The sequence below is a fragment of the Carassius gibelio genome, chromosome B10 (assembly GCF_023724105.1).
Source record: "Carassius gibelio isolate Cgi1373 ecotype wild population from Czech Republic chromosome B10, carGib1.2-hapl.c, whole genome shotgun sequence".
NCBI classification, from domain to species: domain Eukaryota; kingdom Metazoa; phylum Chordata; class Actinopteri; order Cypriniformes; family Cyprinidae; genus Carassius; species Carassius gibelio.
The window spans coordinates 11,960,555-11,988,139 of record NC_068405.1 but is presented as its reverse complement, the minus strand read 5'-3'; the positions used below and the strand labels follow the sequence as shown (position 1 = coordinate 11,988,139).

Genomic DNA, 27,585 nt, shown 5'->3' with positions numbered 1-27,585 from the left:
AGAGCCCCTGTGCCACGCCCGTGTATCAGACTCTGCCCGGCCCTAATGGCCGCAGGTTCCAAGGTGTGTGCCAATTTTCAAGAGTTTTTGAGTATGTTAAGGACCCCAAAAGCCCCCGAAACCTTGGAAAAAAATTAGAAGAATAAAGAAAAAAAAAAAAAAAAATAATAATCCTAAGGAAAACAATAGGGCTCTCGCCCTCCAGGCTTGAGCCCTAATAATAATAATAATAATAAACGGAGCAATTCCAAGAGGGTCCTCACACCATCGGTGCTCGGGCCCTAATAATCCTTAGGGGAACAATAGGGCCCTGCGCCCATTGGCTCGGGCCCTAATAATAATAAGAAGAATAATCCTTAGAAGAACAATAGGGCTCTTCGCCCCTTCGGGCTTGAGCCCTAATAATAAACGAAGCAATTCCAATAGGGTCCTCACACCATCGGTGCTCGGGCCCTAATAATAAACGGAGCAATTCCAAGAGGGTCCTCACACCATCGGTGCTCGGGCCCTAATAATCCTTAGAAGAACAATAGGGCTCTTCGCCCCTTCGGGCTTGAGCCCTAATAAGAATAATCCTTAGGGGAACAATAGGGCTCTTCGCCCCTTCGGGCTTGAGCCCTAATAATCCTTAGAAGAACAATAGGGCTCTTCGCCCCTTCGGGCTTGAGCCCTAATAATCCTTAGAAGAACAATAGGGCTCTTCGCCCCTTCGGGCTTGAGCCCTAATAAAAAACAAAGCAGATACAAGAGGGTCCTCGCACCTCGGTGCTCGGGCCCTAATAAGATGCGCATGATCAACTACACTGACACCAAATTCATTTCCTCGTTGACAATGATCACGATGGACGAATACCCCATCATTGTAGAGGGAAACTGGGAGTTTGAACACGTTAAAAGTTTGAAAAATAAACTTCAGATTCATTTTCAGAGTAAAAAGAAATCGCAGGGAGGAGACTGCGTTGTGAAATATAATGACAAGAGCAACTCTGCTACGATTCTGTTCAAATCGTCTGACAGTAAGTGCTGAAAACAAAAGCATTTTATGTTAACAAATAACATATTTTTTATAGTATTTATTTTTTTATTTATCTAGTAATGCAATCAATATGTGGAGAGACACTTTAAATACAAATCGCGACAAACTCTCTCAAGAACACCGTGTCTAAACCAGACACGTTAAGCGACCGTTGCAAATCATTTAAACTTGGTGTCAGTAATGTCAGGGATTCGTCGTGTCCAGTTTAGACAGCATTACTGACACAGGGGCGTCGCTAGGCCCTTTTTAGGGGGGCTTCAGCCGCATCAAGCTGCATCAAGTTCCGGCTCCTCCCCTGATCTGAGTCTGCACGGATTCAGCGCGTTTTTCAATCCACAGGGGCGCCGAGCAGAGCGAACATCAGAGAGTACAAGGTGTGTGTGTGTGTGTGTGCGTGTGTGTGTGTTCTCGCATCCAATACCAATACGTCTTCGCTGCGTTCACCTTCAGCCTTTATCACGGTGTGACAGTTGTTTTTTCTTCCAACAAAAATGAAGCGATTAACACCCATGAAAACATACTTTAGAAAACGATCATGATTTATTTTAATTTACTTTTCAAAATTCAAAACATATTATTGTGTATTTTGGCATTACATTATGCAGCCATTCACAGAAATGATTAACGACACACATCATTGTCTGAAAGCACTAAATGGCACAGAGAGAGAAACATCATGTGGAGTTATTTTGTTTTGTATTATTAAATATGATTTTGTATTAAGTAATAATGAATCATTAGTGTATCATGATACATATATTAGAGTAAGAGTAAAGGGATCTGTGATTTTTTTTTTTTTTTAAGTAATTGATTTATAGAAGTGGCAAATTGATAATGGTGTTATTTTTAATAAATATAAATAAATATAGAACAGATTAAACATATTGCCAATAGACAATTACATTACATGTTTTGTCTATATTCTTAATGAATATTAGCTGGTTAGTTAAATGATTTGAAATGAAATAAATTTCCAGGGGCTGACTTGATGTATAACCAACCGTATTGTTGATTATAAAGGCTAAAAAGCTAAAAATTAATAATAATAATAAAATATAATAATTTATTTTTCATTGTAGATGGATATTCAACATTTTTTTGTCGTGCGGGAGTAGGTCTGCAAATGAGCAACAGTCAGGTGAGAATAGAACAGACAGCCTCACACACACAATACCACTGTATTCCCAAGATTCGTTGCAGTCATTGAACCCTTATGTTGTTTTAATTTCCACGTACATTTCATAAGAAAAAGCTGTGGTATCATCAAAGGATAAACATGAATGTCCTAATACTGAATCAGAAAGTCTTTATTGTAAAAATCTACATTCCCAATTCAAAATTTTCCAGTGACTGGTCACATCTAAAAAACTGTATTAGTTTTTTTTTACAGTGTTGTATATGGCTCAGTCAGTACTCCTACTCCCATATATGAAATACAGGGAATACAATGGAATAGTGGATTGCAATAAGGTTAGTAGTATACAACCCTACCCTAATAGTCAAATAGAATTTTTTTATCATACCCTTATTGGGGGCTGAGCCCCCCTGAAATGAAAATCTTAGAATCGCCCCTGAAACTGATTACAGTGGTTTAGATTTAATTTTGTCGCGTCCTGTGTAGACACAGTGTAAGTTAGAAGGCTACTATAGCCTATAGCCTCCTCAATCATTAATACATTTATTGTACTGTTTTGTGTTGTCCTTGTTTGTGTGATGTATCTGAATAAATCTGATTGTTTGATTTTAAGTTCGAGATGACGTGCTCTCAAAGGCAGAACACATTATTACCATTGACAATCAACAAATCAAGCTGAAAGTGTACAAACCCAGCAATGTAGAGGAACAGATAGACAACACTGGACAACAAGTGAGTAGACTTGTTAGAGTTAGTAAAATGAATAAGACCACACTACTTTTAGGCAAACCATGCTCTGTAAATAAAACCATTAAAGTGAAAGTGAAAGTGACGTGACATACAGCAAAGTATGGTGACCCATACTCGGAATTCGTGCTCGGCATTTAACCCATCCAAAGTGCACACACACCGTGAACACACACCCGGAGCAGTGATCGACATTTTAATGCAATTAGATTTCAATAAAGGGTTAGTTCACCCGAAATAGGGGAGTCGTGGCCTAGTGGTCAGAGAGTTTGACTCTTAATCCTAGGGTTGTGGGTTCGAATCTTGGGCCGGCAAAACCATGATTTAGGTGCCCTTGAGCTGCAGCATAAATGGCTGCCTATTGCTCTGGGTGTGTCTTCACTGCTGTGTGTGTGCACTTTGGATGTGTTAAATGCAGAGCAAGAATTCTGAGTATGAGTCACCATACTTGGCTGAATGTCACTTCACTCACTTTTTAAATTGTGTTTTACTCGGTGCATATGACTTTCTTCTTTAAGAAGAATTCAATCGGAATTAAATTAAAAATGGTCCTGGCTCTTACAAGGGATATTATTGCAGTGGGTGGGTGTTTTTTTTTTTCAACTGTCCACAAGGCACCAAATAAAGTGCACACATCCATAATAAAATATGCCTCACACAGCTCTGAGGTTGAATACCTCCTGTAGCGAATCAATGCTTTTTTGTAAGGAAAAGATCCATATTTCAAATGTAATAAACTCTTCTCTCTCACTTCATCTAACTGTGGTACGTGGAAGCCGTTCCAGCGGATGACGTAGGATGTCGGAGATGACAAATGTGGAGAAAGACACGGCACGTTTTATTATGGATGCATGCACTTTATTTGACATCTTGTGGACTATTGAAAAAAAAAAAAAAAAACATCCACCAACTTCATTTATAATGAATTGAAGAGCAAGCAAGGACAATTTTTTATATAACTCAGAATGGATTTGTCTGAAAAAAGAAGTCGTATACACCTACACTAGGATGTCTCGAGGGTGAGTAAAACACAGGCTAATTTTCATTTTTGGGTGAACAAACCATTGAAGGCACTATACATGAACAGAATGGTCTATCAGAAAAAAATATTAATTAAATTTTAAGGTTAAGACATACAGTATATACATTTTAGTTCCTCTAAAAAGATGTTTGTCATTTTTTCCAAATTGTTGAAAATGGCTGGAGAGTCCAATAATCTTACTTCTTTAGTTCTCCATTTAAATAATTGTCAATATTTTATGCTTGTGTGGTTTTAGATTGCCCGGGGGTGTGGATATAAGGAACCAAGTAAGTAAATGATCTGGACTTTGGTGTCTTGCTGCTTACATGCATGCCTGTAAACTGTACTGCTAAGTGACTTTACAACGAATAATTTGCATTGAGATTGAATAAATATGTGTAACATTAATGTTGCCTAAAGTTCAAAGTGCCTCTCAGACTGAGTTGGATGTGAAGAAGCCTCAAGAGTCAAGTGCTGTGGTCCTGGAGAACCTTCCCGATGATGTTAACCAAGACGTTTTGACTCTTTTGGTGGAGAACATCAGCAGACTTCCTGAGAATGACTTTAGCATGGAATTTATACCAGAATTAAGAAAAGCAGTTGTGACCTTTAAAAATACCAATGGTAAGTTCTACTGTAAAGTATGCATTTATTTATTTGTTTTATCATAATTTAAACATGTTTTACATGTTTAGCTTTATTGCATTAAAAGTTAATTTAGCTTAATGTTGATTACATGGCACATGATAATCTTTGTTGGATGGGGGAAACAGTTTGCATGTAAAAATTAGTTCCTCTTCAGGAACTCGAGCTGCGTCGAGAACGATTGGGGAACGCGTCCAGCGTGACGTCTCTGAATAATATGTATAATCAGTCCAAAGGAAGGGCGAGACGTCATAGGCGGGTGACGTCAGAGACCAGGAAGCATAAAAGCAGGAGAGGCACAGCCGGCCCCAGCCTTGTGTCTTCAGCAAGCGCTCTGTGTGTGTGTGTCAGCCGCTATTTGTTTGTGAGTCTTATTTAGTGTCGTTTGTCCACTGATAAACTCCATTGTCAAAGCTTCAATCAAGATAAGTTTTGGGCGAGAGCAGGCAGCGCTCAGGCTGTGTGTTTTTCCCTGCCAAAAAAAAAAAAAAAAAAAAAGGGTAGGGACACACGCAGCTCGTGTGTTGTCTGCTTGAGAGTGAAGCGCGCAGTGTCAGCTCTCGAGGGAGTTGACGGCTGCGATGCGAGCCTTTGCTTCACTCTCAGAAGGCTCTCTTTGAGGAGAGAGCTTTCGCTGGCGTTTCTCGCGGTGGCAGTCCCGTTTTCGCCGAGGCAAAACGGTGGTTGTGCTCGCGGGACTCGCTTTCGGATCTGCTTGAAGGAATGTAAGACGGCCAAGCCCCTATCTTCTTTCTTAGCCACCAGATCCGGCGCCCGCTCTCGGTGGTCGGAAGCCCGCGTTTGCGGTACTTTCTCCCCGATGAGAGGGCGCGACGGCGCTGCCTGTCTTTCTCTGAGGAGATTGATGTGGATAGGCGTCGACGAGCTCGCCAGTCACACAAGCACCAGTTACACAAGCATGTTATGCCTAATATTAACATAAGCAGCATTAATGAAGAGTGGAGCTCGCGCAGTCAGCTCTCGGGGGGCTGACTGTGCTTTTTCTCACTGTTAAGCGCTCCGCTCTCGCCGGGCACGCTCTGAGGAGTGTGTCCGTGCATGCGATCTTGCGGTCGCAGTCTCGCTGTTGCTGAGGCACGGCGGCGACCGCGACAGCAGGAATCGCACATGATCTGGCGAACGGGTTGGAGACGGTTCGTCCTATCTCCGCCCGTGTTCACTAGATCTAGAGCTCGTGCTCGAGGCCTGGAAACCAGCGCTGCGGTTCTTTCGCCCTCTGAGACAGCTCGCTGCTGCTGCTGCATGCTCTCTCGCCGGGCACGCTCTGAGGAGTGTGTCCGTGCATGCGATCTTGCGGTCGCAGTCTCGCTGTTGCTGAGGCACGGCGGCGACCGCGATAGCAGGAATCGCACATGATCTGGCGAACGGGTTGGAGACGGTTCGTCCTATCTCCACCCGTGTTCACTAGATCTAGAGCTCGTGCTCGAGGCCTGGAAACCAGCGCTGTGGTTCTTTCGCCCTCTGAGACAGCTCGCTGCAGCATCCATATTTCTCTGAGGAGATTTATGTTATTTGTGTGGCTGAGTAGCATATAAAAAAAGACATGAGCGCTGCCGAGGCAACGCGTGTATTACATGGTTTCATTTTTATGTGATTTTTTCTACACCAGATCGCGTTGACTAGTCTGGTTGCTGACTACATTTAATTCTAAGGAATAAAATGTCATATTTATCTGACTATGTGAAGTTAGATGTACAGGGGCTCTAGGGATGTGATTTCTTTTGTGAGAACACGTGTGTACCGCTCTTCCTCTGAGGAGGTTGAGGCGGTCAGGGGCTGCTGGGCGGAGCAGTCCCAAAGTGTTCCAGCCCCACGTGCCGGGGGTGTCACTTTTGTACTCCGCAGACGCTAGAGTCAAAGTGGCGCTCCCAGGCCGAAGGCTTCTAGTGGAAAGCAGTTCTACGGACTGTTGTTTTCGCTGGATAGCCTTCATCATAACGTCCTGACGCCTAGGACGTTTTGAGGGCCAGCTCCCTCTGGGGAAGAGTGGTGTACACCGCATTACACGGTGCCCGTCTCTCCCCAGTGCCCTCAGGAGATCATTCTGCCAACCCTGCCGTTGTTCCAGGGCGCAGCGATCTCCCCGGCGAGCGCTTCTCTCAGTTACCGCCCGGAAACGTAGCGGTGCTGAGAGGCTCGCTACCTCTACGGAGGTCTCTAGAGCAGCTAGTACGGTCATCCCCTGCCGGTCCACGGCTTCAAGGCACCGAGCTAGTGGCTCTAGGCGCACCAGAGGCCAGTCTTGCGAGACTGGTTCCCTTAGGAGGTCACATGGCGGTGTGGGAGCCCCTGCCAAGTGTACTTCACGGGGTCCTGCCCCGAGCAGGCTCTGGTCTAGTCTTCCTGACAGACGATACGGGTCTGAGGACCGTCGTTTTTAGGAGACTTCAGCTATGATAGTCCTGATGCTGCGGCTCAGGACCTCAGAGGGCAGGCCCCTCTGGGGAAGAGCGGAGTACACCGCATTACACGGTGCCCGTCTCTCCTCAGTGCCCTCGGGAGATCGATCTGCCAACCCTGCCGGTGTTCCAGGGCGCAGTGGTCTCCAGCGAGCGCTTCTCTCAGTTACCGCCCGGAAACGTAGCGGTGCTAAGAGGCTCGCGACCTCCTGGGAGGTTTCCAGAGCAGCTAGTTCGGCCGTCTCCTGCCGGTGCGCCGCTTCAGGGCACCGAGCTAATTGCTCTGATGCAACCAGAGATCAGTCTTGAGAGGCTGATTCCCTTAGTAGACTATATTGCAGTGTGAAAACTACTGCCAAATGTGTCTCAGTGGGTCCTGCACACTGTAGTGAGAGGCCACAGAATCCAGTTCTGGTGGGCCCCAAGCAGGCTCTGGTAATGGAACAGAAGTAGACTCTCTCTGAGGATGGAGACCATCAAGGTGGTCCCTCCTTGGGTTGCAGAGTCCGGATCCTACAGCCGGTGCTTCACTGTTCCGAGGAAGGATGAGATGTTGTGTCCTTTTCTAGATCTGTGCTTTGAACCTCTCAGTCAGGGGACTGAAGTTTAGCACGCCTGCACAGGCCAAGTCCGAGGACTCGTGTGTCACGATCTATCAAAAGATGCACTTATCTCCATCCTTCTTCATCGGAAGTTCCTGAGGTTTGCTTTTGGGGGCAAAAGCCTACCAATAAGGATCTTCCACTGGCCTTGCACTCTCACCCCACACTTTCACGACTCAACCACATTGACGTTTGGTTGATATCAGCTCAATTTGAGCAGATGACGGTTCGGCACCGAGGTGTCGTTCTCGCTCACATGAAAGAGCTGGGGTTAAGACTTAACGCCAAGGAAAGTGTGCTTTCTCCAGTTCAGAGAACCACTTATCTTGGCATGGTGTGGGATTTGACCACGATGCAGGCACGTATGTCACCTGCTCGGATCGAGTCGAACCTCACTGCAGTCGCGAGAGTGTGAGAAGGCCGGTCACTCACTGTCAAGCAGTCACAGAGATTGCTGGGTCTGATGGCAGCTGTGTCCAACGTGAATACTATTGGCCTGCTGTACATGAGACCCCTACAGTGGTGGCTCAAGACCAAGGGGTTCTCCCTGAGGGGAAACCAACTTCGCATGCTAAAGGTCACGCGGCGCTGCCTACGTGCCTTGGAAATGTGGAGGAATCCTTGGTTCTTGTCCCAGGGCCTGGTGCTGGGAGCTCCTTGTCGCCGCGTGATGCTAGCGACGGATGCGTCCCTCACCCGCTGGGGTGTGGTCATGAGTGGCCACCCTGCCCGTGGTCTGTGGAGTGGTCGCCATCTGACATGGCACATCAACTGCCTGGAGATGCTGGCCGTGCTTCGTGTACTTCGTTAATTTCTCCCAGACCTAAGAGATCACCATGTGTTGGTGCGCACCGACCACACAGCGATGGTCTCTTACATCAACCACCAAGGAGGTCTGCACTCACCCCGTTTATACAACTAGCGTACCAGATCCTTGTGTGGGCCCAGGACGAATTCCTCTTGCTAAGAGCAGTTCACATTCCTGGGCATCTTAATATGGGAGCAGACATCCTGTTGAGCAGGGGCCGAGGCCCGGGGAATGGAGGCTTCACACTGAGGTGATGAAGCAGAGTTGGAAATGTTGGCCAGACTCGGGTGGATCTGTTTGCGACTCGAGAGACATCGCACTGTCCCCTCTGGCTTCCTCTGACTCATCCAGCTCCACTGGGGCTGGACGCCATGGTACACGACATGGCCGAGGTCATCTGTACATTTTCCCCTGATTGCTCTGCTCTTGGGAGTTCTGGAGAGAGTGTGCCGGGACGGAGTCCGGCTGCTGTTAGTAGCCCCGTTCTGGTCGGGCCGGGTATGGTTCCTGGGCCTGATTTCTCTCGCAGGCGGAGGGTGCGCCCCCGCATGGAGCTTAGAGGCTGTAGGTGTTGTCTCTGAGGAGGCACGACTCTTAGCTTCCGGTCTCGCAACCGAGGTTGTATGACCGTTCTCCAATCCAGAGCTCCCTCAATGAGGAAACTGTATGCCTTGAAGTGGAAGCTTTTCACTTCTTGGTGCGGAGTCCGCCAGCTCGACCCAGTTAACTGCCCGGATGGTACAGTGCTGGAGTTCCTGCAGGCTCACCGCAGGGTTGACCCACTCCACCTTGAAGGTCTACGTGGCGGCCATGGTGGCCTACCACGCCTCTCTCGGTGGCCAATCAGTGAGCAGAAACCCTCTGGTTACATGTTTCCTCCATGGTGCGCTGAGGCTGAGGCCTCCGACCAGAAGAAGCTTATGCTAAGCGGTGATCAGGATGCTGTCCTAAGCCTCGAGTCCTCTGATCTCCCCTCTCCTGGGGGTCAAGGCTCACTCCACTAGAAGTGTGGCGGCCTCCAAGGCCTTCCTAGCAGGTGTCTCTATGCGTGACATCTGCGAGGCTTCGGGGTGGTCCACGCCCTTGACCTTCGTAAGATTTTACGGACTAGATTTACGAGCCGCTCCAGGCCCCTCTGTTCTCTCGTCCTAGCTGTGCAGTTTCCCACACTGGCAGAGATTTGTAAGTCTGGCGGCGTGGGCATTCTCGTTCCCCAATCGTTCTCGACGCAGCTCGAGTTCCTGAAGAGGAACGTCTAAGGTTACGTATGTAACCCTGGTTCCTCGAAGGAACGAGACGCTGCGTCGCAGTGCCACACTTCCGGCATCTCTGGCTGGCGCTTGCTTCATCCTTTGAGGCTGGGGCCGGCTGTGCCTCTCCTGCTTTTATGCTTCCTGGTCTCTGACGTCACCCGCCTATGACGTCTCGCCCTTCCTTTGGACTGATTATACATATTATTCAGAGACGTCACGCTGGACGCGTTCCCCAATCGTTCTCGACGCAGCGTCTCGTTCCTTCGAGGAACCAGGGTTACATACGTAACCTTAGACGATTTTTGATAACATTACAACTTACAGTTACAGTACATGTTGTTGTTGTGACTTTATTAAACATATCTGGAAACTCTTTTTTATTATTATGATTTTTTTACAGCTGCAGAACATTTTCTTCAGGACAGCAGGACACATGAAAAGTTCAAGAAGAAGAATCTGAGGGCCTGCGCACTGGAGAGAAGCACATGTGTGCGAGTGGAGGATCTTCCAGCTGAGGCCAACAACAACAAGATGCTGCTGGAACTGTATTTTGAGAAATGGGGCGGTCCAGTAGAAGAAGTTATCACAATAACCCTAAAATAACTTTCCTTAATCAAGATAAACTTCATGGTTATAGTAACTATGTACAAGGGTATCATGACCATGGTCCTGGAAACTACAACCAAATTAACCAACAGTTTGAACGTCCCAAAAGCCATGGAGACTTTGAAGAAAAACCACACTCAATGTTAAGTGTTCTTGAGACCAAAACTACACAAGAGGGACTAAAAATCAATCTTAGTAAAGGGAATATCCAGGATGCACATGTAAGTGAATGATAGTAATGGCAAGAAATACAGTAAAATAAAATATATTTAAAAGGATAGTTTATTCATAATCAAAAGTCCATCATTTACTCACACTCATGTTATTCAAAAAGAGAATTTCAATTTTTATTTTTCTCAACTATCCTGATCTATAAACTATTTAAAGACACAGTCTTTGATAAAAGGCTTATAAAGTATACCGGTATAAGTACAGTGAAATATGAGAATCAAAGGATGACCAGTTTCTGAAAAAGAAGTGTCTGATTTGTTTCTTCTACAGGCTGATGTCATTGTAAACACTATATCGGAGGACTTGGATCTCAGAAAAGGTGCTGTCTCCAGAGCTCTCCTCCAGACTGCTGGTCATCATCTCCAGTCAGAAATCACCAGAGCTGCTCGCTCAAAGAATGTGAATTATGGTGAAATGCTCATCACAAATGGTTATAAACTGAAATGTCAAAAAGTCTTCCATGTAGTTTGCCCATTTTGGAAACAAGGCTCAGAACATAAGGTGAGAAAAACAATAAAATATAAAATTGCAGTTGAAATATAACAAAGTTGTCAATAACCCGGTTACTGCTGACTGTTTTTAGGATTCAATTATATTGCAAATGTACCTGATATGTAGGCTTCACTTATTTTCTTTAAATATTAAAATATATATATTTATTTACATTTTAAAAGGTACTCACTCAGATCATTAAAGATTGCCTGAAAAATGCAGAAAGCTGTAGAATGGCTTCAGTCGTCTTCCCGGCTATTGGGACTGGGAATCTTGGTTTTCCTAAAGATCTGGTGGCCAGAATCATGCTGACAGAAGTCCAGGGACTTAAGCCTACAAATCTTCGAGAGGTAGCCGTGATTGTACACCCTTCTGACAAGGAGAGTGTAGAGGTGAGTGTCAAAAATAGATTCATGAACCATAAAAACACAAAGAGTATGACCAATGTTTGCACTTTTATTCTTTAAACTCTAAACTTGCTTATGTTATCTTAAATATTTCTGTGCTTTACCTATTAGTGCTTTATTAGCATCTTTAGACATGGGATTCAGGGTCAAACACATCGACATGACCTGCCTAAAAATACAATTTCTGGTAAATCAGCTCAGAGATCTGGTAACACTTTCTGATGTCCATCAAACTTATAAAAAAAAAAAAAAAACATTTTGTTTAAATATTTATTCTAATAACAAAGGTATGTAACAATATATATATATATATATAAAATAGTGACAAGAGAAATTCAAGCAGAAAATTCTATAGATTTTCCATGCATTTTTTATGTTTTTCTTTAGAGTTTGGTTGCAAAGTCTTCTCTCCCTCTCTTGGGGTCCATGTTATGCAGCTGGATCAGGTGACTCTGATGGTTTCATCAGGAGACATAACTAAAGAAAAAACTGATGCCACTGTCAACTCCTCAAATCAGACATTTTCACTGAAAGCAGGTTAATACAACTTACATGTTTCAGTGAAAAATTTATAATTTCTGTCACATTTGAAGAGAATTGTTCTATTTCTCTTTGCAATCCAGGAGTATCCAAGGCCATTTTAGATGCTGCTGGAGTACAAGTGGAAAAAGAATGTTCACAGATTGGTTTGTATTCTTTTAAATTTACTCTTTCTTTTAGTTGATGGACTTTTATTTATTTATTTATTGACGATATTATTATATATATATTTTTTGCATATACTTCAAGAGAGATCTAATGAATTTTAGATGCTTTTGTAAATGTAGTGCACATGTTTCAATAGTGAGATCATCAAACAGGCGGCTAACAGAGATTGTGACTTCAGCCGGGCGACTTCCATGTAGAAACATCATCCATGTTATTGGACGCAACAGTCCATTTGAAATTAAGGATGTTGTTTTTTCTGTTCTGAAGATATGTGAGGCACGCCAAATTACTTCTGTTGCCTTCCCAGCTCTTGGCACTGGTAAGACACGTTGTGTGAATTTTTTTTTTTTTTTTTTACATATGTAAGGGAAACAGGTCAATTTAGCTCATAGGGAAATCTTTAAGATTTTAAAGGGAATTTGAACAGAATCACTGTTATACGGCTGATTACTGAGATGGCCAGCGATTCATTGAATGAGCCTTATAACATCAACTCTGCACATGGATGGACATCCGAATTTTCCCACTCTTGTAGGGTATAATTTTGGACATGATTCCAATAACAAGAATATGATACATTTGACAAATAACTGATGGTCAGAAAAATTTCAAGCAAGAATATTCAAACACACACATACTAAACATGAATATGAATCCTTAAGCTATTCAGTAGTTATTAAAAATACATACACAATGAGCGATTAGAAACATGATGGTCAAATGTGTGGGTTACATATATGATATGGAGTTCAGAAATAGACGGATATTCATTTATAAGTCTTTTTGAGTTAATTTTGGTGAATCTACATCTGTAAAAGACCGTTCCTGTGCCATTCTTTGACACAAGGATGTTTTGTGGAGACCAGATGTTGAAAGGTCCCCTTAGGAATTTCAGTCTGGGTCTTTTCTTCTAGGTGGGGGAAGTCAATCCAAAGATCTTGTGATCATGATTGCTTTCATGGGTTTACATGTGATGGTCATACTGTGCATCTCTTTGACCATCAATCTTGATTACTTGCTCCAAATTTGACAATCTCTTTTGAATTGGAATTGTCCATAATTGTTCTTTTGTTCCAATGTTGAAAGCTGTTCAAGCTGCTAGTTAGTGGACTTGGTTCTGAGTGCTGAGTATAAATTTTTTTTTTATAACATCCTGTTGTCTTTCTGTGGAATTTGGCTCCTCATGTTTCAACCATGTTCCCGACTGAACCTTTAATTTGTCTGGTTCAGGTCTAATACGTTACACATAACAGTAATGAGTTTGGTTTTGTTACTTATTGTATAATTAAATAAAATGAATGTTAATTGTGTGATTATTTCTTTATTTATTGAGTTTAATACATAAAAAAATATTTTATGCTTCAGCACTGCCAAGAAAGACCAAAGTGTGAAAAAAAAAACTAATTACATACACTATACATAACTCATGCAATGCAATATAACATTATGTGATTACCATTTATATATATATATATATATATATATATATATATATATATATATATATATATATATATATATATAATGTGATAGTATTTTATTTAAAAAAAAGGATCCATGCCTTGTGCCAAGTAGCCCTGCCCCCCTACAAAAGATTTTCTAGTCAAAACTTTGTATGTTTATATTAATACAATAACCTAATAAACCATAGTTTAATAGGGAATATACTGATACAAAGAACTGTCCTTCTTTGTATCAGTAACGGAACTGGGGAAAAAGAAAACCTTTTAATTTTTTGTTAATAGTTGCCAAATGCAGAAGCTGATACTGATCTTCACCTTTAATTAATAAATGCACCTTGTCATGCAGACTACATAATAAGAGAATATTTATTTTTACTCGAATTGTTCCAAAATAACGGCAGTCATTTCAAGCTTTCTATAGATTTCTTTCTTATGTCTGTGTGAGGCAAGTCATCCTGTTTATTTTCTCTATTTTACAAAAGCACAACATTTTGGTGTTATTGTAAGTGTACATAGTGTTCCCGTGGCTCAAGTGGTAGAGCATTGTGTTAGCAGCACAAGGTTGTGGGTTTGATTCCCAGGGAACACGCTAGGTAAAAACTGTTAGCCTAAATGCACTGAAAGTTGCTTTGAATAAAAGCGTCTACTGAATGCATAAATTTAATTTAATTTTTATTTTTTTAATTTACATAAATAAAAGCAAAAATATGTATTTTTCTGAATGATGTAGACTATTAGGCTACTCTTATCTGAATGACCAAAAATGACAGATTATTTTAAGTACAGTATATTCCGCAGGAAGAAAATACAAGGTTTTGTGCAGGCTCCTACATGTCATGCAGTAAGCGCAATAATACTCTCATACTTCTCATAAACACTTGATATGCATGTATACAGCGCATATTAACCTAAATTAACCTCAGAGTGAACCGCTGTATATCTGAGAAGCAGCTGTGGCAACCCAAAACAGCAGCTTGGCACATTTGGCCATCATTACACAGAGAGCGAAGGCTTTGGTTTGAGATTGTAAATTGCAAGTAAATATATCCCCAGTGCTTTTTAATGTCATATTGCCTTTGACTCACTCTCTGTGTCTTTGCAGCTCTCTTTGAACAAAGGCATCTGACATGAGCACAGAAAACCGCTTTAGTGCGCCAGTAGTCTTTAAATAAAGTAAAATAAAATAAAATAAACACTAAATTCTGTCTAAGTGCCCATTTTTGCTGAGTTACCTCATAAATTAAAAAGTCCTAAAAGACTGTGTCAGTCAACAACACCTGCTGCAGCTCTGTAATTGATTTTTTTTATTGATTTTTTTTTTTTTTAATGATTGACAGCATTAAAAATTATTACTGATATTTTATGTGAATTGTTCACTACTTTTTTCCTTTTGTCTCTATTTTTTAGGCCAGGGAGGTGCAAATCCAGCTAATATTGCAGATGCAATGGTTGTTGCAGTTGCTGAATTTGTGAAGAAAAAGAAACCAGTGCATGTAAAATTTGTGAAGTTTCTTATATTCCAGACGAATATGGTGGAAGACTTTCACCTAAGCATGATCAGACAATCTGGTGAGAAAATAGAAGAGGATAAAAGTCTGTTTACCAAGATTATTTTTTTAAAGTAGGATAATTTCATCCATTCTTATCTTTTGTAAAATACAGTAATTCATCATTCTGTTTTTTTTTTTTTTTCTTTGGGTGGAAATTCAGAATCTCCCAGAAATGAAGAGTTTGTGATGGTGGGAGAAGATATTGAGCCAGCTGTGTTTCATCTCTGTGGTGAGACACCAAAGGACCTGAGTGAAGCCAGAGACATGATCAATAGCATGATAATTGAAAACAATGCTGAAGACACCTACTGGTCAAGACAGCGTAAATACAACAATTCAAGCCAATAATGGCTTGAATGAAACAACAACATTGTGTATTTTTCTTTGATTTATGTAACACCATTATTTACTGTAGTTGTAATACCACGTATTAAAAAAATAATTTAATAGGCCTACCGATGTTATTTGGATTTGTTGTTTATAATTCTTTTGAATGGTTTAGGCAATTTCCTCCTTATGTCCACGACTTTAATCTGGGATGTCCATAACAAATGCTTGATTTGGAGTTACGAGTTTCCACAGGTGAACTTGAAGCAACTTAGCCAACTTAGAAATTTTGTTGATAGCCTATGTTTAGCAAAATTTGAGACTACCCTAGCAATTTTTTTTTCTTTCATAAAGCACCTAGTAACAAATTTAGCTTTTTTTTTTGGCAACTTTTAGCAACTTTTTTAAAGTAACTCAAATTATGAAAAGGCACATATTTTCATTTTAATTACACGAAAAGAGGAAGCATTAAATGTGCATTAAGCTGCTATAGTTCCAATTGGTCAATAATAAATGCACATTTATGATACAGCATGTTATAAGCTTGTATATATAACTATTGTTCAGTTAAAACCTGAAAAGGTACTAGTCATTTTCTGCTAGGATGTTATCCATTAAGTTGTAACCCTGTAACCTTAAAACACAAAATGCAGTGTGGAATTTAAAAGCACAGGTAAAATAAAAAATAAAAAAACTTGCAAAAAAAATAAATACGGATTGTTCATTCACATTGAGTCCTATTTTACAGACTTTTTTTGTAACACACTAACTACCAGTACACTGCTTAAAACTATAATTTCTCAGAATGTGCAGTTTTACTAGTTGATAAGAAAATGCAAAAAGTGTGTAACTGTTCAATAATTCAATGTTGTAAAAAGTCTGATCATAAAGATGTTACTTATGTTACTTTTACAATTTAAAATATTTTATGCTTATCATATTTTTAGGAACAAATATGTTTTTCAATTAGATTTGAGTAATCTCGTTGCGTATTCTACGTAAAAACGCTGTGTTGTGTCACAGTTATGTAATGACGTCATCACGCAATGGCATTACAATTTCATTTAGCAACGTTTAGAAACAAAATAAATTTGCTAAAAACTGACTTGGCAAGAGCCAAGTAGCAGGCTGTTTTGTCTTAAGCCTATACACTACTGTGTTTATCAGCTGTTTAAGGGTCAACGTTTATATAATAATCGCACTGGTGTCGTGCCTGAGAGAGAGAGAGAGAGAGAGAGAGAGAGAGAGAGAGAGAGAGAGAGACCCAGTTTCACAGTAAACTTACGCAGAAACAAAAGTGAAAGTGAGGGCGTGATCAGCTATATAAACTCTGACTCGCAACAAGCCATTTCCTAGTTGTTCGGAAGGATCGCGATGGATGGATATTTTCCCATTATTGTAGAGGGAGACTGGGGGCCTGAACACGTTAAAAGTGTGAAAAATAAACTTCAGATTTACTTCCAGAGTAAGAAGAAGTCTCAAGGAGGAGACTGCGTCGTGCAATATGATGACGGAAATAACTCCGCCACGATTCTGTTCAAATCGTCTGACAGTAAGTACTGAACACAAAAGCACATGTTGACAAACTGAATTTTTGTCATTAAGCTTTCCAGACGTCTGAGATAACTAAGGGCTCCAATACAAAGTGCGACAAACTCTCTCGAAGTTAGCATTTAATCTGTGAATTTTAACGTTAAAATTGGCCTGTCATAACTAACAAGGCCAGCGGACCAATGGCAAAGTTAGACAAAAGTTAGACAGATGTAAACATTAAATATTCGTGTCAAAACAATGTCAGGTTATATTAAAGTTACATTAAGAAACAAGCCCTTGGGTTAAATAAATAAATACAAATAGCCTAATATGAAAACAGTAAAAACATTGACAACACTATATTTTAATGTGTCCTTGTTATGTAGTTACAATAATATTACAGCAGTAATGTAACAGCAATCGCTGTAATAAGGAAACCTTAAAATAAATGTACTGTACATATAACAAGAACACATTAAAATAAGGTGTGACAAAAATAATATATAATTGATGCATATATATATATATATATATATATATATATATATATATATATATATATATATAAAACATTTACCTACAATATAAAACAATATACACCTATATACAGTAAACCTAAATAAATTACAGTGGGGATCGAAAGTTTGGGCACCCCTTGCAGAATCTGTGAAAATATGAGTAATTTTCAAAAAATAAGAGAGATCATACTAAATGCATGTTATTTTTTATTTAGTACTGTCCTGAGTAAGATATTGTACATAAAAGATATTAACATTTAGTCCACAAGACAAAATAAATGCTGAAATTATTAAAATAACCCCACTCAAAAATTTTGGAACCCTTGGTTCTTAGTACTGTGTTCTGTTACCTGATGATCCTCGACTGTCTTTCTGTTTTGTGATGGTTGTGCATGAGTCCCTTGTTTGTTCTGAACAGTTAAACTGAGCAGGGTTCTTCAGAAAAATCTTTAAGGTCCTGCAGATTCTTCAGTTTTCCAGCATCTTTGCATATTTGAACCCTTTCCAGCAGTGACTGTATGATTTTGAGATACATCTTTTCAGACTGAGGACATTTGAGGGACTCAAACACAACTATTTAAAAAGATTCAAACATTGACTGATGCTCCAGAAGGAAACAAGATGCATTAAGAGCTGGGGGGTGAAAACTTTTGAACACGATGAAGATGGCCAAATTTGTCTTATTTTGTTGAAATATAATTGTTTTCCATTTAGTTCTGCCCTTCATAAGCAACAGAAGATACTTGTATGTTTCCCAGTACACAAATTAAGTACAATTTACATTGATCTTCAAATTCCAAAAGTTTTCTTAATTTCTTAGCTCTTAATGCCTTGTTAAGACAAAAAATGTAAACATGTCTCTGAACTCACACACATTCTGGCCATGTTCAAACATGTAACACTTTTCAAAGCAAATATAACAATAGATTTACCCATATTATAATCCTTTATTTAATTCACTGCATGATATGCTGTGTTAGAGTAAATTAATTAATATTGCAGTGTAAGCTAAAGGGGTCATATGATGTGATTTACAATTTTTTTCAATCTTGCTCACTCAAGCCGGACTCTGCTCACTCTAGCTAGGCTCACTCTAGGCCTCCGGCATCCGCTAACTCAAGGCCACTGTGTCTGATGCTGTTTCATTGAGAAAGCGAAGCTCCTTTGTTTGGCCTTCCAAAAGAGGACACAACTAGAAATCATGTTTATGTCAAGTTTATAAGGGGGTAATTTCTGTCACATGCTTGAGGTATTCAGCCAGTCACAATGTGCTGGAGAGCCGGCCAATCACAGCACACTTCCCTTTTTTTAGATCGGTGAGCCTAGTCAAAATCAACGCTTTTCAGAAGGCAGGGCATAGAGGAGAAACAATAATGTACAGTGTGGAAAATAATGTGTTTTTTTTTTACCTTAATGCACATCAACACATTTCATTACACCAAATACACCAAATAATGTTCTTTTTAGCAGCATCATATGACCCCTTTAAGATTTTTCTACCTGATCGTTGAACTAAACAACTACAAAGGCCATGACAAATGATGACATTAGACTGACATCACACATACGAATGCATTATCCCTCATGAACAAATAAAACATCTGGTGTTTGCATACTTGAATAACAGTGTACCATTAAGATGTCCTTCATGAATAAACATGATGTCTGAGGTATATACCAATGTACAGTCGTTGTCTCAAATACAGTTATTTCACTGGCTGCTATGTGTGTTGTCACATTAGCATGGACAAAACGGACAAAATCTAATTTCATGTGTTCTGTTTAAATAAATAAATCTGTGATAAATAAACTTGCCTTTGAGACAAATTATGAGGAAAACTTTTTCGAAACTATAATTTAGGCCAATGTCACATCATGGTTAAACATCCATAATCACATTGGCTAATATCACATAACATGATCTACATTATTCCTTACTGTGATGTTTTCTAAGTGTTGTGATATACAGTATCTGACTAAGTATGATTGTTTGTGTTTAAGTCCAAGATAGCGTGCTCTCAAAGGCAGAACACGTTATTACTATTGACAATCAGAAAATCAAGTTGAAAGTGTACAAACCCAGTGATGCAGAGGAACAGGCAGACAGCACTGCACAACAAGTGAGTATACTTGTTACAAAATGCAGAATTAATACCACAATGCTTTAACAATCAAACCTCAGATGAGTGGCTCTGTAAATCAAACCCTTTAGATTGCATGAAGTCACTATACATGAACAGAATGGTCTATCATAAGATAAATTACGATTAATTCTGTTTTATGGTTGCAATATATCTGTATTTTAGAGTTTCTCTAAGAAGATGGTTGTCATTTCTTCATATTGTTGAAAAGGCTGGAGCAAAGAGACCAGTTAACTAAACCTACTTGTTTAGTTCTCCATAATTGTAAATGCTTTACATTTGTGTGATTTCAGAAAGAGCAGGCATGTGGATATCAGGAACCCAGTAAGTAAATCATCTGAACTTTGGTCTCTGGTTGTTTACCCCTATGTAATCTTTATTGGTTAAGTTATTGTAATGTTATTGCAGAAAGTACTAAATAACATTCATTTTTTATAGTACAGATATAAGTTATGTACCGGTAGTTAATAATTGATACAAAATATTATTTTGTTTGTTAACTGTAGCTTTTATTTTGCCTTAAGATCAAAGTGCCTCTCAGACTGATGCAGATGTGAAGAAGCCTCAAGAGACAAGTGCTGTGGTCCTGGAGAACCTTCCAGAAGATGTTAACCAAGATGTTTTGACTCTTTTGGTGGAGAACATCAGCGGTCTTTCTGAAAATGATTTTAGCATGGAATTAATACCAGAATTAAGAAAAGCAGTTGTGACCTTTAAAAATCCCAGTGGTAAATTATCCCATAAAATATTCATCTTTTTAAATCATAATTTAAACAATTTAATTGAGAAACAAATGTTATTTAACAGCTGCAGAAAAGTTCCTTGAGGACAGCAGGACACATGAAAAGTTCAAGAAGAATAATCTGAGAGCCCGTGCACTGGAGAGAAGCACATGTGTGCGAGTGGAGGATCTTCCAGCTGAGGCCAACAACAACAAGATGCTGCTGGAACTGTATTTTGAGAAATGGGGCGGTGCAGTAGAGGACGTTATCACAATTCCAGCAGAACAAGCAGCCATTATTATTTTTAAGGAGGAAGAAGGTAAATACATCTACAGCTGCTGAAAGTCTTTGCTATGATAGTTAAGATAGACTAAGTCAAACTTCTTCAACTAAGTAAAACTTGTCAATATCAATGCATTGATTCACTATGCCTCATATTTCTTTTTTTCAGTTAAAGAAAGAGTTTTAAAGCAAGACAATAACATCTGTAATGTTCTAGTCAAGATATATCCCTATTTTAAATCACTGGATACAGTCTTGTATGGTGGCAAGAGACCCCATTTGAAGCTGCCTGAACCCATTACAGTCAGTGTAGATTCTGCCATCAGAGAGTTCATCCTCAAGAAAGGGCAGATTTCCTCCATTAAAGACCAGATGAGCTCACACTTCTGCCAAATAAACATGGACAAACCTGAAGTCTTGCTCAGTCCTGATCCAGCATTACAGAAACAGAAAGGAATTACCAGAAGACACATTGATTGCTGGAGTAAGAATGCAATTGATGCCTTCATGAAAATCACCTCAAGCTACACAACATCTGAGTGGTCCATGTCACACGCCTTGTGGTCAAAAGTGGAAAGTGATGTTAAGGAATTAGTGAAAGATCAAGTTTTCATAGATTTAGATGCATCTAAAGGGGTGCTGACACTGGCAGGAATGGCCCATGAGATAATTGGACTGAAATCCATAATGGAGAAAATTTTAGAGAGAGCAACAAACCAAATAGAGAGAGAGCAGAACAGTGTGACAGAGAACGTGGAAATTTCTCCTGCCATGTACTCTCTGCTTGAACAAGATGGCCTGAAAAGTGCTAAGGCTGTTTCTCCAGACCTGCACATTGACTACAACAAAAAAAATAACAGATTCGATTTAGCAGGTCTTCATACAGAAATTCTCACTTTCAAGAACTGGGTCCTTGAGAAGAAAATAAATATGAAACAGAAGTTCTTACAGATTGATCGTTCAATCCTGGAGTTCTTGAAATCAGTGGACTGTGATGAAATGTCCAGAGATCTCTTCATATCTCATGGAATAATTGCTGTCTACACAATCGCAAATGAAGATGTTGTTGTGATTGGGAGCACTGAAAGAGCCCTTGCTGAGGCAGAGAAAAGGGCGAATACAGTTCTCACAACTAAAGACCTCACCGTAGAAGATCAGGGTGTCCTTCAAATGCCAGCGTGGCAGGATCTCAAAAAACAATTGCAAGAATTGTTCAATACTTCCAAAAAGACATCTGTCATTATATATTTATCTAAACGGAGAGACAAAGTTATGGTGACTGGATTCAGAGAACCAGTGATGGAGGTCAGTGAAAATTTAAGATGTTTCATTGAGAAACACACTAGAATTGAAGAAACTGTTAGTGTCAAATCACATGCAGCGGCTGTATTCATACAAGTTAAAAAGTCACAAGACTGGCAGCACCTTATTAAATCTGATGAGGTGAAAGTCCTTTTTGATTCAAAGAGACCCCGGATCAAACTGTCTGGAGAGCGTACATTTGTTCAGCCAGCTATGACTCTGTTTAAAAAGTTGACAGATGGTCTCTGCACGGACACACTGATAATTAAAAAGGCAGGAGCAAAGAAGTACTTCATGGAGAAGGGTAAAATGATGCTCTCGATGTGGTTGAAGGAAAAAAGATTTGTGGTGGTTCTTCAGGAAGATGACATGCTGGAAGAGGAGGAAAATGAAATTACTGAAGGTAGTTTTTCAAATATTGGCCAGGTCTCTTGTGAGGTTAAAATACCAGGTGGACTAACTGTTACTGTCAGGAAGGCAGACATTTGCAAGATCAGTGTTGATGCTGTGGTCAATGCTGCTAATGGAGATCTGAAGCACACTGGTGGTGTAGCTTTAGCACTTCTTCAAGCTGCTGGACCAAGTCTGCAGCAAATCTGTGACCAACACATAAAAGTAAATGGGCCTTTGAAGCCTGGAGATGCCTTCATCACTGACGCTGGTCGTCTTCCCTGTAAATATGTGGTGCACGCTGTTGGACCTCGCTTCAGTGATTCAGACAGACGTACCACTGTGCAACGCCTGAGACGTGCTGTGAGGGAAAGTCTGAACCAAGCGTCAATGAAAAACTGCTCCTCTATTGCAATTCCAGTTATTAGCTCAGGGATATTTGGTTGTCCTCTTGATCTTTGCACTGAATCGATCGCTATGGAGGTGTGTGACTACATTGATGATCATAACCGCAGAGCCTCCAATAGCACATTAACTAAGATTCACTTGGTTGACAATAATGACAGAACTGTGAATGCCATGACTCAAGCTGTCAGAAAGGTGTTTGCTGCTTATAACCCCGAAATGACTTCCCCTCAAGCCAAACCCCATGGGCATAGTGACTATGGCCAAGGCTATCGTGGAAATGGTCGTAGAAACTATGGTCAAATAGACCAAGATGTTGAAGTTGTCAAAGTTCGTGATAATAGAGACTTTGAAGGCGAAGAACACAGGAGAAGAGAAGCTTCAAGCTATGGTGGCAGACCAGATATATCTGAAGGATTGAGTATTCTTGAGACCAAAACTACACAAGAGGGACTAAACATCATTCTGAGCAAAGGGAATATCCAGGATGCAAGTGTAAGTGAATATATGAGATTACTTTTTTATTATAGAAACATAAAGATTAGATTTTTTTTTTTTTTGTCTGAATGCCAGTAAAAAGAATCCTAAAAACCTTAATAATAAGAAATATCTACCAGAGAAGGAGCCCTTTGAAAAATTCCTCTCCTTTTACAAGTATATCATTTGTTTCTTCTGCAGGCCGATGTCATTGTAAACACTATATCGGAGGACTTGGACCTCAGTAAAGGTGCCGTCTCCAACGCTCTCCTCCAGACTGCTGGTCATCAGCTCCAGTCAGAAATCACCAGAGCTGCTCGCTCAAACAGTCTGAATTATGGTGAAATGCTCATCACAGATGGTTATAAACTGAAATGTTCCAAGGTCTTCCATGTTGTTTGTCCATTTTGGCATGGTGGACAAAACTCAGCAGATAAGGTGAGACATACATTTAATCAACCTCAGTCAAATGTATCCTTGTTTTTCAATTAATAATTTTTATGTAGAATTTATTAAATTGGATAATGCAAATATGTCCCATATGTTATCTACATATTTAGATGGTGCTTTCTTAAAAGATAATAGATAATAGATGTATTTATCTACATTTTAAAGGTACTTATTCAGATCATAAGAGATTGCCTGAGAAAAGCGGAAACGCAAGGAATGTCTTCAGTCGTCTTCCCGGCCATTGGGACTGGGAATCTTGGCTTTCCTAAAGATTTGGTGGCCAGAATAATGCTGACAGAAGTCCAGAAATCTAATTTTACTAACCTTCAAGAGGTAACTGTGATTGTACACCCTTCTGACAAGGAGAGTGTAGAGGTGGGTGAAATAAATTTAGATTTAATTTAGATATTCTAACATAGTTGTTTATGTTAATGTTATCTTGTATATTTCTGTGCTTTATGTATTAGTGCTTTACTAGCATCTTTAGACATGGGATTCAGGGTCCCTTCACAAAAGGATCACATCAACATCTCAAGTCTAAAATGAATCTTTTTGCCAAATCAACTTCTGGTAACACTTTCTTATCTGAAGTCCATTACCTTCTTTTTTTTGTCACAGAAATCAAATTTAACATTATTATTAATATATTATTTTCTTATAATTAGGGGCTGCTGGCAAAGTCTCCTCTCCCTCTCTTGGAGTGCACATTATGCAGCTGGGTCAAGTGACTCTAGATGTTTCATCAGGAGACATAACTAAAGAAAAAACTGATGCCATTGTCAACTCCTCAAATCAGACATTTTCTCTGAAAGCAGGTCAATACAACTTTACATACACGGTTACTAATTTTGATTTCATTTAAAATTAATTTCACATTCAAAGAGAATTGCAATATAAGTGCCACTTTTCATTTGTAATGTAGGAGTATCCAAGGCCATTTTAGATGCTGCTGGGGTACAAGTTGAACTAGAATGTTCACTGATGGGTTTGTATACCTTCAAAATAGCCATTTATTCTAATTTATATCGAAAAAGAGATCTATTAAACTTAAAAATGCTATGAGTACACATGTTTTTCCAATAGTGGGATCGTCAAACATGCAGCAGACAGAGATTGTGACCTCAGCCGGGCAGCTTCCATGTGGAAACATCATCCACGTTATTGGACGTAAAAGTCCATCTGAAATTAAGGATGTTGTTTTGTCTGTTCTGAAGTTATGTGAGGCACGCAAACTTACTTCTGTTGCCTTCCCAGCTCTTGGCACTGGTGAGTAACCTTGTGGATTCCTACTTTTCTACACCTAGTGGTTGCAGTACATTGATGATGTATTTATTTATTTGTACTTTTTTGGGTAAATATTTACTCTAACCCTTTAGGTCAGGGAGGTGCAAAACCAGCTGATGTTGCAGATGCAATGGTTGATGCAGTTGTCGACTTTGTAAAGAAAAAGAAACCGGTGCATGTAAAGCTTGTGAAGTTTCTTATATTCCAGACGAACATGGTGGCAGACTTCCACCAAAGCATGATCAGAAGATCTGGTGAGAAAGTAGAGGAGGATAAAGGTTTTCTGAACAAACTTAAAGGTCAGTAAAGAAACTTTATGATTTTTACATCTTTTCATATGAATAAGTTTAATAAACAATAATTGATCCCTTTTTACTTCTATCAAACCTGTAGACTTCTTCTGGTCCGGAAGTTCAGATTCTCCTGCTAATGAAGAGTTTGTAATTGTTGGTGAAGTAATGGAGCCAGCTGTATTTCAGCTCTGTGGGGAGACACTAAAGGACTTAAGTGAAGCCAAGGACATGATCAACAGCATGATATTACAGGAGCATGTGAGCATCCCAATCCATGATCCAGCCATTGCTCATTTCACCAAAGAGGATGGAGAAACACTGAACGCCATGCAGAGGGAGCTCACAGTCAGTGTCCGGCTTGAGAAGAAAGGCCAAGACTCTGTCATCACATTGGAGGGTCTGACAAGAGACGTTCACACTGCAGACAGTCGTATTCGAAACATGATCAGAAAGGTGGAAAGGAATGAAAACCGAAGGCGTGAGGCCTTTTTCATTAGCAGTGTGATTCAATGGCAATATCAGGAAAATGGACGGAGCAATAAAAACTTTGATATATTGACCAATTATGACCTGGAACAGGGGTTTCAGAAGCAACAGCTTTCAGTGAAAATCAAGATTAATAATGTTGAATATGAAGCCGATGTGTTTCGCAAAGTGGCCACAAGGGGGAGACTGAGGATTGAACTGAACAGAGTAGATCTGGAAGGTGAGATGATTTTAGTAATAAAAAAACAGAACAATTAGTTATTAGCTGGATATAGTTGTTTGTTAGAAGGCCATTAAAGATACGATTTTGGTCTTGTTTTTATTTTTTTTTCTACAGCTGCAGCTCAAAGATCTTTGCCTTCACACTGGGAGGACATGAAAGGACAGTCAGTTGTTCTTGTAAAACTCACAGCAGGCTCAACAGAATATGCAGAAGTGGAGAAAGATTTCACAAGCACAGGACTATCCAGTAACAGTATCATTACAGTAAGACACTACTGAGAGGGAGTTTTAAAAAGCCCTTTTGTCTATATTTAGTATAATGTTGTGATACTGTTTTGTTCATTTTAATTTGTCTGTAGATTGAAAGAGTCCAAAACGTTGCACTTTGGAGAAATTACATGATCAAAAAGGAGGAACTGGAAGACAAAAACAAACACACAAACAATGAAAGGCGTCTCTTTCATGGAACTGGCCCTGATAAGACCGATCAGATCAACAATCACGGCTTCAATCGCAGCTTCGCTGGCATGCATGGTATCAGTCAGATTCAGTATAAACTTTTTCACTTGCATTTATTTGTATTTTAAATCAACTGACTATTGTTGTTCTGTTTTTAGGAGCCATGTATGGGAATGGAACATATTTTGCTGTGGACCCAAGTTACTCAGCCCGAGGTTACTCTAAACCTGATGTCAACGGACACAAACGCATGTACCTCGCCAGGGTTCTTGTTGGTGATTTCACTCAAGGAAAACCAGGCCTTCCTGTTCCTCCTGCGAAGAGCTCCAGTAGTGCTGATCTCTTTAACAGTGTGACTGATAAAATTAACAACCCAACCATGTTTGTGATCTTCAATGATGTACAGGCTTACCCAGAATACCTGATCACTTTCCAGTAATGATTATGAGATAAGTTTCTGTCAGCTAGGGTTTTTGTTATTTTTGATATACTTGGAGGAATTACAGAATAAGTTTTTAGAATAATCTTTTCTGTTTAAACATATATATATATATATATATATATATATATATATATATATATATATATATATATATATATATATATATATATATGTGTGTAGATATATATATATTTTTTTATAAATATGAGAGAACCATAATCCTATTTCCTACTTTAGGGGTTTAATCTTATAATTCTCTTTTAACCTTATAGGGTTGATCAGCGATGGGTTTTATCCTGCTAATTTAACATATTGAGTAAAAGCCTACTAAAAAATGGGTTCAAGCTGAGCATTTCTGCTTTACAGGGGATTAAAGTCTGATGAAACATAAAACCATTCTTTGAAACCTACTTCAATAAACTTTTCTCTATAATGTTGCTGTTAACTGCTATTATGACATTTTTTTGTGTGTGTGTGTTCATGTAAAGAGTATTTGATAAATAAAAAATGTTTTCTTTACAAAATTGTAACTGTACAAGTTTTTTTTTTTTTTTTTTTTGGTGATTATATCAGTCAGTTCAGCTTTTCAGCATGCATTGATACGAGTATGGATTTATACTTAAGTTTAAGTACGATGTGATCAGTTTATCAGAGCGATGATCACTATTTATCTCTAATGATGTCAAATTGCACCCCCACCTAAAAGGAAAACGTACTCGGTTACGAAC

At 39.7% G+C, this 27,585-nt stretch overlaps 1 protein-coding gene across 7 annotated transcripts; it reads left to right on the top strand.

Moving 5' to 3' along the window:
* Positions 1-808: 808 nt before the first annotated feature.
* LOC127966278 (protein mono-ADP-ribosyltransferase PARP14) lies at positions 809-27,381 on the top strand. Of its 7 annotated transcripts, none has more exons than XM_052567169.1 (21): positions 809-1,016; positions 2,116-2,174; positions 2,427-2,506; positions 2,785-2,903; positions 3,695-3,937; positions 4,196-4,226; positions 4,360-4,563; positions 10,068-10,119; positions 20,503-20,684; positions 20,817-23,239; positions 23,423-23,659; positions 23,837-24,046; positions 24,139-24,241; positions 24,337-24,486; positions 24,594-24,656; positions 24,755-24,937; positions 25,048-25,254; positions 25,349-25,954; positions 26,072-26,220; positions 26,316-26,490; positions 26,574-27,381. In XM_052567169.1, the coding sequence occupies exons 7-21, from the start codon at positions 4,509-4,511 to the stop codon at positions 26,852-26,854; spliced, it is 5,076 nt and encodes a 1,691-aa protein (XP_052423129.1). In that variant the 5' UTR covers positions 809-1,016; positions 2,116-2,174; positions 2,427-2,506; positions 2,785-2,903; positions 3,695-3,937; positions 4,196-4,226; positions 4,360-4,508; the 3' UTR covers positions 26,855-27,381. The 7 variants fall into 7 exon arrangements, with proteins under 7 accessions (XP_052423129.1, XP_052423128.1, XP_052423130.1 ...); XM_052567168.1 differs by having other exon boundaries at positions 2,414-2,506; XM_052567170.1 differs by lacking the exon at positions 2,427-2,506.
* Positions 27,382-27,585: the final 204 nt, after the last annotated feature.

Bases quoted from the DNA above. Each gene is read 5' to 3' on its own strand.
- LOC127966278 (XM_052567165.1), top strand. From the start codon at position 833: ATGATCACGATGGACGAATACCCCATCATTGTAGAGGGAAACTGGGAG. The intron at 24,242-24,336 runs GTAACACTTTCT...TCTTATAATTAG, and splicing joins TTTTGCCAAATCAACTTCTG to GGGCTGCTGGCAAAGTCTCC. The intron at 25,955-26,071 runs GTGAGATGATTT...TTTTTTCTACAG, and splicing joins GAACAGAGTAGATCTGGAAG to CTGCAGCTCAAAGATCTTTG.